The sequence below is a fragment of the Alexandromys fortis genome, unplaced genomic scaffold, assembly GCF_014885135.2.
Source record: "Alexandromys fortis isolate MF-2015 unplaced genomic scaffold, M_Fortis_MF-2015_v1.1 scaffold_2_1_26212458, whole genome shotgun sequence".
Classification (NCBI taxonomy): Eukaryota; Metazoa; Chordata; class Mammalia; order Rodentia; family Cricetidae; genus Alexandromys; species Alexandromys fortis.
The window spans coordinates 10,582,939-10,597,923 of NW_026067930.1; the positions used below are offsets into that span (position 1 = coordinate 10,582,939).

At 39.4% G+C, this 14,985-nt stretch overlaps 1 protein-coding gene across 1 annotated transcript in view; it reads left to right on the forward strand.

Annotated features, from left to right (window-relative positions):
- Nucleotides 1-14,985, forward strand: part of Adcy8 (adenylate cyclase 8) — a 202,978-nt gene that overhangs the window by 165,198 nt on the left and 22,795 nt on the right. The window contains exon 12 of the mRNA XM_050145415.1: nucleotides 9,322-9,400. Within this exon, the coding sequence (XP_050001372.1) occupies nucleotides 9,322-9,400 (79 nt within the window). The remainder of the gene's footprint in view (nucleotides 1-9,321; nucleotides 9,401-14,985) is intronic.

Genomic DNA, 14,985 nt, shown 5'->3' on the forward strand with positions numbered 1-14,985 from the left:
TTGGTTTTGGTGGTGGTGGTGGTGGCTGTCAGACAATGTCATCTTTTTAAGATCCACATCAATTGGTATCTATACATCTAGTTCATTTTGCCTGAGATCTGTACATACCATATAATATTAATATATCAAAATATATGCTATCTTTTGGCCTATTAGTAGAAACCCAGTCTCTTCCTAGTTTTGTCTACATGTGTCTCCTGGAACGTCATGGAAAAACACACTTGTTGACTTGTAGGTTAACTGAATTTACTACCTGAAAACAATTTTGTATTGCCATATTGCTTTCCAACATGAGTATGAAACTTTTCCTCTTCTAGGTAACTGTCCTGTTGCTTTCTATTCTAGCCTTTGATGTTCTTAGACCTTTGAAATTTTTCTGAATTAATGAAAGTTCTTTTTGGCATGTGACATTTGGGGGCACACATGTGTGCTCAGGTATATCCTCTTTGTGTGTGTGTGTGTGTGTGTGTTTCCAAAAGCCCAACGTTGGTATCAGATATTATCCTCAATCTGGATCTTGCTGAACACAGAGTGTCCCTGTTCTGACTAGTCTGGATACACAGTTTGACCCTGGGAACCCCTGTCTCTGATTCCCTTGTTGTTTACTCCCCATGACAGGATTGTGGCTGGCTGCCCCTTCTGCCCAGATGTGTTTACATAGGTCCTGGGGATCCAACTCGGGTCCTCATGCCTGTGTGGAAAACACTTTACCCACTAAGCCATCTCCCCTGCCTGGATCTGTGCTTTTCAGGACTTTATGTTTTTCTTGTGGAATTTACAAGATGAGTTCATTTTGTCTTCTTTAACAAGCAAATTATATCTGTTCATGGTAGACAATATGATTTTACAGATGAGCAATTCATATTTACTTCCTAAAACTAATTTTTGTAGTAAGGGCATTTAAAAATCTACTCAGTACTTTTCCAAGTGTACAGTACACGACATTGACTATAATCACCATGTTTTATAATAGAACTCAATTTTATCCAACTGTCCAATCAGAAATTTTACATCATTTGACCAACAATTCCCAATACCCACTCCCAGCCTTGGCAAATGCTACTCTACCTTCTACTTCTGTCAAGTTAAACAATTTCAGATTCCAAATCTACCTGAGAAAACAGTCCTCTTGTGCCTGACTGATTCCATGCAACAAATTTGCCCATATTGGAACCAATGACAATTTTTCTTCCTTTTAAAGGCCAAATAGTTATCCTTTATTACATGTGTATTTTGAATTACACTTAATTACCATTAGTATTTTGAAGTACACTTAGATCATTTGTTCATGTTCAATATATGATGGCCCACAAGGTATAACAGCTCTTCGTCATTTCTAGACCCTAGCGTGTGATGCATGTATACCCTGTGCATGTTTGTCTTGCCATATTTAATCCTCACAGCATTAACAGAACCTGCAATGGATTATAACTTCAATCCAGACTATTCAATTAGAAAGTCACTTCCCACCTCCGAACCTCAATCTGCCCACAGATAAGTACACTATACAAACGTGTTTGTATTGGTCAGCTGGGACTGTCATCATATGTCATGGACAGGGCTGAGTGACTTCAATAGCAGAAATGTATCTCTCTCATTTCCAGAGTCTGGTAAGTTCCACATGTACACTCTCACCGACCGGCCTCTTGGTCATTATTCTTTTCCTCTCTTGTATCTGGCCAACTTCTTGGTGGACCCTCAGATGAACTGAACAGGATGAGAAGCAGGCTGGGGCCTCTTCCTTTTTGATAAGCACATCAAGCTTATTGGGTCAAAACAACTTGTGTTATAACTCCATTTACCATTTACAAGGAGATTAGCTATCTCCTTGTAGACCCTGTCTCCACATGGAGCAATACTGAAGGTTGTGGCTTTAACCAATCAAAGGGAAACACAGTACAGTGAGTCTCAATGGTGCTTATCATCTAGAAAGTTCATTCTCAGTCTCTCTCTCTTCTAAGGAGAAATTATTATTATTATTATTATTTATTACTATTATTATTGGTTTTGAGGAAAAGTTAATAACTTCTAAGTAAGAATTGTGAGATCAAATATGATCTCAAACTCATGGCAGATAGGCACATACTTCTCTCAGCTACATCCTCTCTAAATGTCGGCCATTGGTTAGTCTTGTGTTGCCCTTTCTCTGCTAATGAGAGAATTAACTTAGAAAGCAATACAAAGCACAGTTGGCCTCAATCTCAGCCGAAGTGTAGAAGTCAGATGCATCTCCCTGGCCATCACAGGCCGATGGGACTCATCTAGTGCTTTACAAGTCCATGTTCCTTCAGGAGCACTTCTGCAGCGTGTTCCTGATTTCTCCAGAGAATGACAGACCAATTCCAAAATACAGCAATCACATAGAACATTGGGTATGGCATTCTGACCACATTTCAGTAGGGTGGTCCTAATACCTGAGGCTATTTTTGCCCACAATGTTCATCAGTTCTACTTCATGACAGCCTCCTTCTCAGTAGATGATGCTGAGCTCAAAATAGAGTGACTTCATCTCTAGTGTCATGTAAGTCACTAGACACTGATCTCCTTCAGAATACCTTACCTGGAGGCACTATAGTGGATTTCTCTTTGAGGATCAATTTAGGAGTTAAACCACCTGGATTCGAATCTCAGTTCTTCCACCAGCCATGCGTGTGAACTTGATCAAGCTAATTTAAAAATGATTCAACCTCTCCAACCCTTGCTCTTCTTACAAATGACATGAGAATAACATAGGCTTTTTTCTATAAGAATGTTTTAAGGGTCAAATATGATAAACATTTGCACAGTGTTAATGTTTGTTATTAAACATGACCCGTCCCTTCCACAAATGTGAAGATTCTACGAAGTTCCTCATTTTTATTTCAGGACTTTGCTTCCCTAATTGGGCTCCCAGCTTCTATTCATAATTATCCCATCTCAAACCCATCTTGTCAATACCTACACTTTCTTCAAATCATTCCATGGCTCTCTGTTACCTTTGAGAAGTTCTTTGGTTTTCTGAGGATTCCTAAACTCTCCTTCCTTAGACCTGAACTGAATTCTTCCGTCTCACCTCACCTCCTGAAGCTCTACAGATTGCTATTTACTGCCTGGACTTTAGCAGTGATAATTCATATACTTTCCCCAAAAGACTTTCTACATGTACATCCTCCTGTGCAGAGGTGTCCGTTTCTAGATGCCCCAACCCATAATTCTTAAGACATAACTCCAGGATAATCTCCTTGGTGACAGCCTTAATTATCATCACTAACCTTCCATCCCATCACCACATTAACCTCTTCATGTCATAGTCATTAATTTCCATGTTTTCCTCTTCCATTACAATGAGAGCTTTAGGGGACATGGAGTCGGCGCTAAGATTCATGTTTCCATCACTTAATAGTTTCTGGCAATAGATTTGCAATTAAATAATTGCAGAATGGAATGTACAATGGAAATGAATGCATTCCTAGAAGAAGCATTAGCTCATTTGGAATCACTTAACAAATATTGATTCACAGTAAGTCTGCATCACCTACAATGCCTACAATGTCATGTCACTGTTGTCCTAAAATTGCATATACCTTGTTCTGTAAACCCAGCTTACTTCTGTACGTATGTGCAATGCTTTACAGATAATGTCATTCTACCTGACTGCACTTTTTACTTTGTTTGGGATCATTTTCTAGTCTTAATTTTTCATAGTTTTTATTTATATATGCATTCTACCGGATGATGAATGAGTCTGTTTTATGTACCACTTATGCCTTGGCATCTTGAAATATAGGCAAAATACTGGAATCCACCCATGCATTGTAATAGATGTCAGAGGTCAAAACTTAAGTTCTGGCTCCCACTTCAGCTCACCAGAGGCCATATTGACAGCTAAGGAAAGCAGCACTCTCTACCCGCTGTGATCAACATCTCCAGCTCAGGCAATAACTACCCTACTAAATAATAATGGTACTTGGAAAAGGCCTCCCTCCAATGTCCACTTTGGATCCTGGAAATAACAATGGTGCTCTCTGTCCTCTCTTCTGCCTCGAGTATCAAAGACATTTATTTCACTTCAATAAAATCTCTGAAGATTTACCATACAAATGTTGTTACAAATAGGTGATTACAGACAGAAAAGGTTTCACCTCTGCTTTTCATTTCTACATTCGTCTGCCCTCCTCCTCACTCCATGCCTGATGCCTACATGCTTTCATGCTGTATTTTCTAACTCTGCTAACTATCTGTTTGGGCCTTTAGAGCTAAATCTGAGTAAGGAGTTTCTCAGAGCTTTCCACGCTACAACAAAGTGATGGCTAACAAAATCATCCTTGCAAAAACACATCAACAGTGCTAAGCAGTGAAGACATTTCAGGCACAAAATTTATAGTGTTCACAAGTAAAAATAAATTGGAATAGATGAAGTCAAGAAAAAAATGACATGTGAAAAATTATTTGGAGAGAACTAGAGAAAGTTGGAGCTGGCAAAACCTAGGAACCATGGGTCACTGGAGAAGATCTCCTTGACCTCAATAGCAATATATTTGATGTCTGTTTGCAATCGGAGGGTTCAACGCTTTAATGCTTTCCTGTCACATTTTTAAAATCTTAATAAATTTTGTAAAGTGCTCCCTTCATTTTTATTTTATACAAACACACACACTGAAAAGAAGTGGAGTCCATACATGCATTTGAGTAGTCATGGTAGAGGTTCCTTTTAGAACTGAGCGCTGAAAGATCACTTATTCTCCATGCGTTTCCCAGTTAGGAATCTGGTTAAACATGGTAACCATGGCCTGGTAACCAAAATCTGATAACCATGACCCAATAAAAGCAGAAACTTCTCTGACTAAGGCTGAAAATAGAAGTAATCTATGGGTACAAGCATGAATGTTTAGAAGGCAGTTTGACACATTCTTTTAGTTAAAAAATAAAAATAGTAGGTTCCCCTAAGGCCTATGATTTCCCAACCATTGACTACTGATCAAACTTACAGTAGCAGCCATGAATTCCTCCTCTGGAGCTGACGTGAAGAAATCTAATCAGAAGTGGTTGGTTACCCCCATAACAGTCATAACACTATGGCACCCACTGGGCACATCTTGTCTGATGGTTGGTACTGAAGTTCGTGTGACTCATGGCTGTGTACGCTGTTAATGACTTTTCTCCTCGGGCTGCCTGCATAACATCTCTGGCACTTTGAAAACTACCCAGCAGAAGTAAAGCTTCTAGCTCAGTTCCAGGTTTACACCCTGCAACCAAAGTCTTCATCAATAGAGTCTGGTCATCCGAATCTGCTGGGAAACTACAGAATGGCAACAGCCTCTATTACTTTGGGGTCTTCCCTGACCAACAACTTATATGGTGGTACCCCAACTCTGTCACTAGGACTTTTGCTTAATAACCTGTGGCTTCTGAGAGTTACATTATCTCCCCATATAGAGTACCTCCCTTCAAATTATTTTAGTTATATATTTTAATTAACTTACAAAATAGTGGGATACCTTATGGCTTTTTTTAGACAGCCTTAATTTTGTTTAACCCTCTGAAATCCCTCATATCTGCCATCCACGCACCCACATCATGTATTATTGTAGGAGGCTGCTTGTTTGTTCCCAGCTGCTCAGCCCCGAAATAACCACACAAAAGCTATATTAATTACAACACTGCTTGGCCTATTAGCTTATGCATATTTCTAGCTCACTCTTATCTCTTAAATTAACCCATTTATGTTATTTTATATTTTACCATGAGGCTCGTGACCTATAGGCAAGGTTCCAGCTAGCGGTAGCACCATGGCTTGTCTCTTGACTCTACCTTCTTTCTCCCAGCATTCAGTTTAGTTTTCCACACATAGTTCTACCTTGCCCTATCAACAGGTCAAGGCAGTTTCTTTATTCATTAACCGATAAAAGCAACATATATACAAAAGGACTTTCCACACCAACCTATTAAACCTTTCCACTACCCATATTCTTCCACTGCACTTTCATATCCTAGGAGTTCTACAACTTTCCTCCAGGAATGGCCTTCCACAACACTGTCTGCTGCTAGCTTCCTGGGCTCAACAGGCGCTTCAAATTGAACATGGAAATCTAAAACTTGAAAGTGAAGATTCTCATATGAGAAATAACATTGAAGTATTTGTCTTTCTGACGCTGGGTTACCTCCCTCAGTATATTTACAAATTCTATCAATTTTCCTGCAAAATTTCATATTTTTTAGTGCTGAACAAAATTCCATTATGTATATGTACCACATTTTTACTACCCATTTATCAGTTGATGAATATCTAGGTTGATTCCATTTTCTATTGGAAAATGTTTCAGGAGACAACACAAAGAGTTCTTGAATAACTCTGAAAACAGTAATTGACCAAAAATAGAGACACGACTGGACTAGACTCAGGAGAAAATATGAAAGAAAATTATGAACAATTTCTGAGTGTTTAGCTGTTGTGAGTAGGGCATCAATGAACATGGATGTTCAGGTATCTCTGTAGTAAGTTAACATCATCACAAATTGTTGACATGAAAGAGATAGAGCAAGAAATATATATAAAGTAGCTGTTTCAGATATAATACAACTTTTCAAAATTACACGCTATTTATAATACAGAATAAAAACAAATTTAAATGGGGTGGTTTATTAAGAATTTTGGGGAATAAAAGGCAAACTAATACATAAAAATTTGGAGGTGAATAGTCAATATTGAAAACTTAGAACATCACACCCAAAATCTGGGTTCTTATCCTTGTGGTAACACAAATCAATATGTGACCTTGAGCCACTGACCTCTTCCCTCTGGGCCTCAGTCTCTTATAAAATAGAAGTTTTGCAAGGGGTTTACATTACACAGGATACACAAAATACAGAATAAAATGGATTTGCCGAGTGAATTGTAATATATCTAATTACAAAACCTATTATCATTCTCTACATTAAGTACAAAAGTAACTTAGGAAAAAATATGAGCCATATAGCCTTAAATTTATAGGTACATTTTTGCAAAGAGGAAATAGAAATGTCATTTAATGGATTCCAAAATAATAATAGTTTCCTCTGGATGGTTAGCTGTCTTTTTTAGTTTCCAGATTTACTACAATTAGCATGAATGCTTCATTAGTGAGTCATCCTCCCGTTAAATATTAAATTTTATGATACATCAGATTAAATGATCTCTAAAGATTATAATGGCCCTGAGGACTTCAATACTCTATGTGTGTTTTCAATTAACAATGTCCCTTTTCCTAGGAGATGGTAGTATTACTTTAGCCATTTTATTAATACAAATCAATATCTCAAAATTTCCTTGGTATTAAGTCTGTGAAACCCAGTATCAAGCAAAGCTCAATAATATGGGATATATTTCAGTCACTCGACTCTCTGTATGCTTTTCCAAAAATCATGGGAGGTACAAGACAAACTTGTGAATTCAAATGAAAATTCTTTTTGCTGTTTCTCAACATGATTGGGTTACTATTCATATACTTTGGTCCCTAAACAAAATTTTTTTATATGAAATACAGCTAAACCCTCAAAAATTGTTCATAATTTTCTTTCTTTTTTTTCTTCCGAGTCTGGTATAGTCGTGTCTCTATTTTTGGCCAATCACTGTTTTCAAAATTATTCAAGAAGTATTCATGTTGCCTCCTGAAAATGTGCTTCAAATGATAAGTTGCTAGGCTGAAAATAAGCTTCGTGGCTCACAGAGAAGAGGATGTCTTAAGTGCCAGGCAGTGCTCTGGGACAAAGCGACAGATTCCAGGGGAGGTTCTAAACATAGACAGCTCTCATTCACACGAGTAACGCGAGCAAATGATTCTTTAAAGCAACACAGACACGGACAAGAGTGTGTGTCAGAGGCTTCACGGAGCAGTGAGAGGAAGCTATGAGCCAGGAGCCATGCCAAATGCCTCAACACCATTGTTCATTTCATCCTCACCGTTAAGGAGGTAAAACACTGTGGAGTCGTTCTTCATATATGAATGAACGGAGGCTCAGAGATATGAAGTGGCTGGCTCAAAGTCAAACAACTGGTCAAAAACAGAGCTGCAATAGGAATCTGGATCACCTTTAAAGTTCATGTCTTTAATCATTTTTTCTCAGCAGCCCATAAACATCAAAAACTAGAGAAGTAAGTGACAGAAATGAAAGAGAAATACATAAATATGCCTCCCTCCTCAAGATAAGCACAATAGTATAGAATGGGTGGGTAGATGAAGGGGTGCATGGATAGATGAATGATTGGGTACATGGATAGATGGATGATGGATGATGGACAGATGGATGGATCTCTACTCTAATGCATGAGTTATAGTTCATCCCTCTTCACCTAAGCACTCTTGTTGGATGGTCCTGACAAATTCAAGCAGCTTCCCTTACTGAGTCTTCATGTGACCTCAAACACGACATGGTATTTGATTATTATTTTGAGGTTAGAGATGTGTAAATACAAAGCTAAGTGATATATGGCTTAGAGCTACATCCTAGCCTTCTTAAATATTTTTTGAACATTCTGTCTCAGTTAGTTACTTTCTCTTTTCAAACAATATCAGAGCAACAAGGATACGCTCACCCTAATTAAAAAGTTACCTATATATTTGATTCTTGCTTCTTGTGAATTATTTTGAAAGCATGAACAATGTATCCTCTTTATTTCTTGATCCCAGCATAGGTTGGGATACAGTAGATGCTCAATCGTGATGTGCTTCTCTGGGACTATAACAGAACCAACAATAAACTCTGCTGTTAGCATCTTGGCAGGAAAAAAAAAACAGTCTTTACTAAAAGATATAAAAAAAATAAGGGTCAGCTGACCCCACTCATAGAACTGACATGAGGATTAAAATAACTGATAGAGGAATTAAAATTGTCCAACTCATACACTTACGATAATACTCTAAGCATGAAGACACTTAAGATAAAGACCATCACATAGCAAGCGTTGAATACTGGCTTCTTAAGTAGGTCAATACCTTTCAAAAAGGAATACTTACCTCACAAGATATTTTTGATCACAGTTTTCAATCTCTTTGAAATGGAGAAAATTTTTACACAAGTAGAGACATTGTTGCTATGGATGTGATCATATTATCTAGAAGCTAAACTCTAGATTCTCTTTTATCAGCTCTACCCTCTAGGACCTCATAGGCTTGACGGTCTCTTGTCCTCTGAATAAGATGACATGCAAACCCTTATAGTACTCTATATCACATGTCAGATATTTGGAAAATACTCCTTTCTTCTCCTCACATGTCATTCTAAGCCTGTTTCTTCATGATTAACCTTAAAATCCCCGCCACAGTTGTTAGTCACCATGCCATTCTGCTTTTGTTTTCCTCACAGAGATTTCCTGGGGACCAAGGAGGCATCACTGCTGCTGATGGCCATGTTCCTCCTTGCTGTGTTCTACCATGGACAGCAGGTAATGCCATGTTTTTGTCTAGTCACCCATGGTTAGTTGGCATTTCCTTTTGCCACAAAAACCACCCTTGTAGACTTTTCTGTGCCATTGTATCAAATGACTCTTACGAGTCTTAATCAATTGATTTCCTAATGAAAAGCTAAGCTTTGGGAGATAATTGACAGACTGTGTTTTTAATGGCCCCTGAGCCCCTATATTCTCAAAACCATCATTATCCTTTAAAAAAAAAAAAGCATTTAATTTCTGGCTGAGACAAACTGGTGTCTTTCCAAATCCCATGGCCTGGATAAGAGTCTCACTAGAGAAGGTGTGTGCCGCTGCAGGGAAACACACGGGCTTGAGGAGCATCTGACTCATAGTTCTAGGGACAAGTTCTTATGTCTCTGAGGCTCAGTCTCCTCCATGCTAGAATAAAATATTAGTATAGAAATAGATTGCCTTGAGGAAGCAATTGATATTGTTTTAAACTGCTTTTTTGTCCTGCCATGTATGCAAATAGGCAAATGAATAAATATTAGCCACTTTTCTCAGAGTTGTAACCAAATACCCAAAAGAAAGCAAATTAAGGAAGGAAAGATTTATCCTCGCTCACAGGTTAAGAAGGGACTCAATGTGTCACAGGAAGAAAGACATGATAATTGGTCACCTTGTGTTCCCAGAATTCAAAGTCTGTCCCCAGTGGCCTACTTAATCCAATAAGACTCCTGCAACCTCCCAAGTGCCATCACCATCTAAGGACTCAATGTTCAAATTCAAGGACCTATGATGGACAAATTCACATTCAAACCACAGCAGAACAGGAAAAGCTTAATTGGTGGTTGGTTGTGATTAAACAGCATGCCTGCTATGTAATGCCACTCACTGTGATCACCCATTATTTATTAGGATCTTGAATATACAACTCCATCCCTGCATCTTTTGGAAGATGGTAGACCATAAGCCATACAAAGGTGTCGTATGTAGAACATTCTTATCTAGGGTTGTAAATCATGCAGAAGCGTTACATGTAGAACATACCTACCCTGGTTCTCCATGAGAGGAAGTTGTTCTGCCTAGGAGTGTTATGGTAGACATAGCAAGTACCTTATAGACCTTTCCTGGTGTGTAAGATCTCTTGCCAGGGAAGACTGTTTCTCTGGCTCCCAGCACTCCTTGGTTGTCTGTACTTCTTCTATAAGGTTGAGGTCTCATGGACTTTTCCCCCCATCCACTTTATCATGTCTACTACAAGGAAAGAAAGAAAAGAAATTTATGTATTATAATCTCAAAAAAGAGAAAAGAAATAATAAAAAACAATTAAAAACATATAGGACTTCTCTAGGCATACTGAAACCCGTGAAACACTAATCTCCTGGTAAGAGTCTTTGGTCCCCTGTAGAAACCAGACTCTACCAGCCTTGCTGATAAGCTCTAGATCCTGGTCCATCTTTCTTTTGTCTATGTTCATTTCAAACAGACAAGAACAGAAAGGGCAAATCAAGAAAAAGTGTCAGCCAGAGCATATAGCAGAGGCATAGCCTCGGGAAATCACCATGGAAACAGGGGGCCAACAAACCCCAGGAAACCAGGGATGAAACAATTTAAAAGTCCCAGAATTCAGAAATACGTACATAGAGCTATTTTTAACAAGTTGAGTGAGGTGTAAAATGTAGTCAAGAAAAGGATGGTTAGTGTAACGTCTTGGTAAGCAAAGGAAATGGGGAATTAACTCTTGAGTTCCTCATTTTACTTAATCCTGTCAACCAACAACCTGGAATGGGAGTTTTGTCTTCCCCATTTTACAGATGAAGCCACTCCAACAACAGAGCTGGATGGTAGAACTAGAATTCCAGTCCAGTCTCTCACCAAAGCTCATCTTCCTCCTTCACCAGCCTGGAGCAGAACAAAGACCTTCTTTCTGTACTGATTCTGATCAGGAGCACTCAATGTGGTTTTGATGTGCTTTTTTGTTGTTTGTTTTGTTTTTGTTTATGTTTTTTGTCTTTGCTGAACCTATGATGAAGCAGTAAGGCAAATGTGAAAGTCCAGCCATTTCCAGAATTCCTACACTTAGGTCCCTCTGGCTGTCTCTGAGCACAGAGTCCTGCCCTGTCCTAGATCTACATGGCTTCCTTTAATCGGGAACTTCTTAGTTATACAAGTTATAACAATTCATCACGCATTCCTTTTTGAGGACTCTCCAAGACAGAACCAACTGAGGCTCTCCTACAGGAAGACTATATGTGCACTCTATCTTGAGGTCTTGATCTCATTTGGGAGAAACCCCCACACAGATGAGAGAACACACGCAGAGTGGGAGTCCCCTTTTCATAATGATAAGTATGTTTCTTTCCCTTCCTTCACCATAATGAAATGCCCTGGTCCCTCTCTGGGCCTCCTCCCTCACATGGTAGCCTTCTGACATACTAGTTGAATATATCCTAGTCTGTATTTGTCCTGCAAGAGCAGAAAACTTCATCATGTTAAGATGGTATGTAAGGTAAGAGCACAGAAGTGCTTCCTATTGGCCTGCTAATGTGTGACATTTGATATTTTTCAATTTTATTTCTAGTTTTTAAAGATCTCTGAAATCTCATAACTGCCCCATCACCATAGAAGCTGTAGGTATTTGGTATTCAAACCCCAACTCCACCATTAAAGATATCTGGCTTTTGGTAATTTAATTTAAAAATAGATAAGACAGTAACAGGTCCTGTTTCAGAGAGTTATTATAGCTTTATATGGGATGTAATCACAACATGTTTGTCTTAGTGGTTTACACATATAATGCTTAATGTTATTGGCTGCTTGGAAACAAACCTTTGGCACAGACAGGGAATTTACTGCTGTCCATCTGATTCTGAGAAAGGAGCAGAGATTCAAGTCCTCTGAGATTACAGAGCTAAGAAAAAGAGCCAGAATGAAATGGGAACACAAATGCTCCATAGTTTCTAGCTCAAGTCAGTCTCTGCAATGTGCCCTGCCTCCCATTATAGAGACAGCTTTCCGCGGGATTGCATCATTTGATGTCTATCTATAGCATCCAGTGGAGTCCTGTGCATCCTGCTTTCAGCTTGCCCACTCCTGGACTTGCTTCCTGTTTCCCTTTGTGACTCAGATGCCCTCTATTTTTAATAAAGACTGAAAAATGCCCATTGATGCCTGGTGCACAGCAGTGTTTGGGAGTTGGGGGGTGTTGAATGTGTAATTATAATCTCCAGAATGACAGAGGTGGTTATGCAACTGAATAATTGGGAAATTTCATTTTTCACGAAAGTAGAAATGATATGCCAAACACTTCCTCCTCCTCTGACTGAGGCAGGTGAGTGTTCAGAATGTTGGACAGAGTGTGTAATCAAATGCCTCCCACACCTTGTGCCTGATTCACTGGCAGCCTTGGGAGTTTGATCATCGCCTGGGTATCTCCTTTTATAGCAGAGCAAGCTACAATTGGGCATAGAAAAACAGATTAATGAGGTCATCTTTCTACTCACCTACTTCTGAGTCTGGTTCCAGAGACTATCTGAAAGAGCCAAGCCTTGGAACCTAATGTTCTTGCATGGGACCCAGCAATGTTATTCAGAGAATCAGTGGTCTTTGGACATTCAGCTTCTCAGAGCTTCTTTTGTTTTTAATCTGTAAAGAGAAAATGTTAATGGAGAAAAGCTGAATGAACAGCCCCCTCCCCGACACACACACATGCATAGAATGTAAGCTAAGTGCTACATATTAGAGTTATGAGCTAGGTTCAAAGCCAGCTTCTGTCTTTGAGACCTTCACAGGCTATCTTCACCTCATGCCCACTCCCTCATATGTTAAAATGTATCGTGACTGAATGAGGTTAAATATATATGAAAGGCTTGGTACAACTCCTGATCCACGACGAGGCTCCATTGATATTTGCTGTCATGTGACTAGCCTGGCACAAAGACAAGAACTTTGTGTGCAGCCAGGTTTGGTGAAAATCAGGGGTGTGCAATCCACTTCAGTGAATACTTTGGAGCAAATGCTTAAGAATCTTTGACTTTCATAACCATGCCTCTTTCTTACATATGCTCTGCTTCCCCTCCACGTCTGTACTAACCAGAGTTATTAAACCAAGCTCTTCTCTTTGGGTGCCCTCCAGCCACCACTCAGATATGTGTCGATAAAGGAGGAGACTGTGTTTCACTCATTTTGGGAATCAGGCATGTACTAGGTGCAACAGATCTTCTGCAATCTAAGAAGATTTTTTTTATTTATTTATTAAAGATTTCTGTCTCTTCCCCACCGCCGCCTCCCATTTCCCTCCCCTTCCGCCAATCAAGTCCCCCTCCCTCGTCAGCCCAAAGAGCAATCAGGGTTCCCTGCCCTGTGGGAAGTCCAAGGACCACCCACCTCCATCCAGGTCTGGTAAGGTGACCATCCAAACTGCCTAGGCTCCCACAAAGCCAATATGTGCAGTAGGATCAAAAACCCATTGCCATTGTTCTTGAGTTCTCAGTAGTCCTCGTTGTCCGCTATGTTCAGCAAGACCGGTTTTATCCCAGGCTTTTTCAGACCCAGGTCAGCTGGCCTTGGTGAGTTCCCGATAGAACATCCCCATTGTCTCAGTGTGTGGGTGCACCCCTCGCAATCCTGAGTTCCTTGCTCGTGCTCTCTCTCCTTCTTCTCCTGATTTGGACCTCTAAGAAGATTATTAACCTGTGAAGATAGCATGTATGACACTTGCCTTCTGGAACATGTTTTGCCAAAAGTCTAGATTATACTGCAGCAACACACATCTTTATAAACCTCCTTAGACACAGCTGCCTGCTATCACTGGGCTAATAAATAAGCTGTTCATGTCTAATAACTGGGAAACTTTGGCTTAGGTCTGGCCTTCTGGATTTCCCTATTCATATTCCAGATTCTAATTCAGTTCAATGAAAACTTCAACAGAAGAACTGAAGAAATTATTCTGTACTTCAGCATACTGTGTATTTTTAAGAGGGGGAGTTGTGTTTAGAAACAAGGATAAGAAAATCCTGTTCTTTTGGAAATCAAAACCTGCTGCTCTTGAGTCTGGAAGAAAAAAAATCAAAGCAAAGATTTCATCTGACCTCATCCACAGATGCCTTACATGCTAGGAATGTCTTTGGATCTACCTTTTTCGCATGTCAGAACGCTTTTACATGCATCGTATTTGTCGATTTATATAATAAACCCATGTCCTAATACATATTTCTTAAAGCAGATGCTACCAGGCAATTATCCCAGTGGTTAGGAGTCCTATAGGATGGATGGCTCCGAGACTTGAAGGAGCAATCAAGAACGACATTGTTTTTGATGTCCAGCTGCCTCCACATGCAGCTTTGTTCTATTGTATAGAAAACTCACACAGAATCAGAAGTAAAGAGAATAGTACAGTGACCTTATGAAGACCTACCCACACACACACGTCCAGCCTATTTGGTAAGCATCTTCATGGATGTGGCCCACTGTCACTTCCCTCTGGTTATCTGTAAACTAACTCCACACTTTTTTTTCATTTAATCTGAAAAGATTTCAGTGTATCTAAAAACAGGGAGCTTCTAAGTTAATCACAAATCCATTAACACACCTTTAAAAAGAAAAGAGAAGTTGAC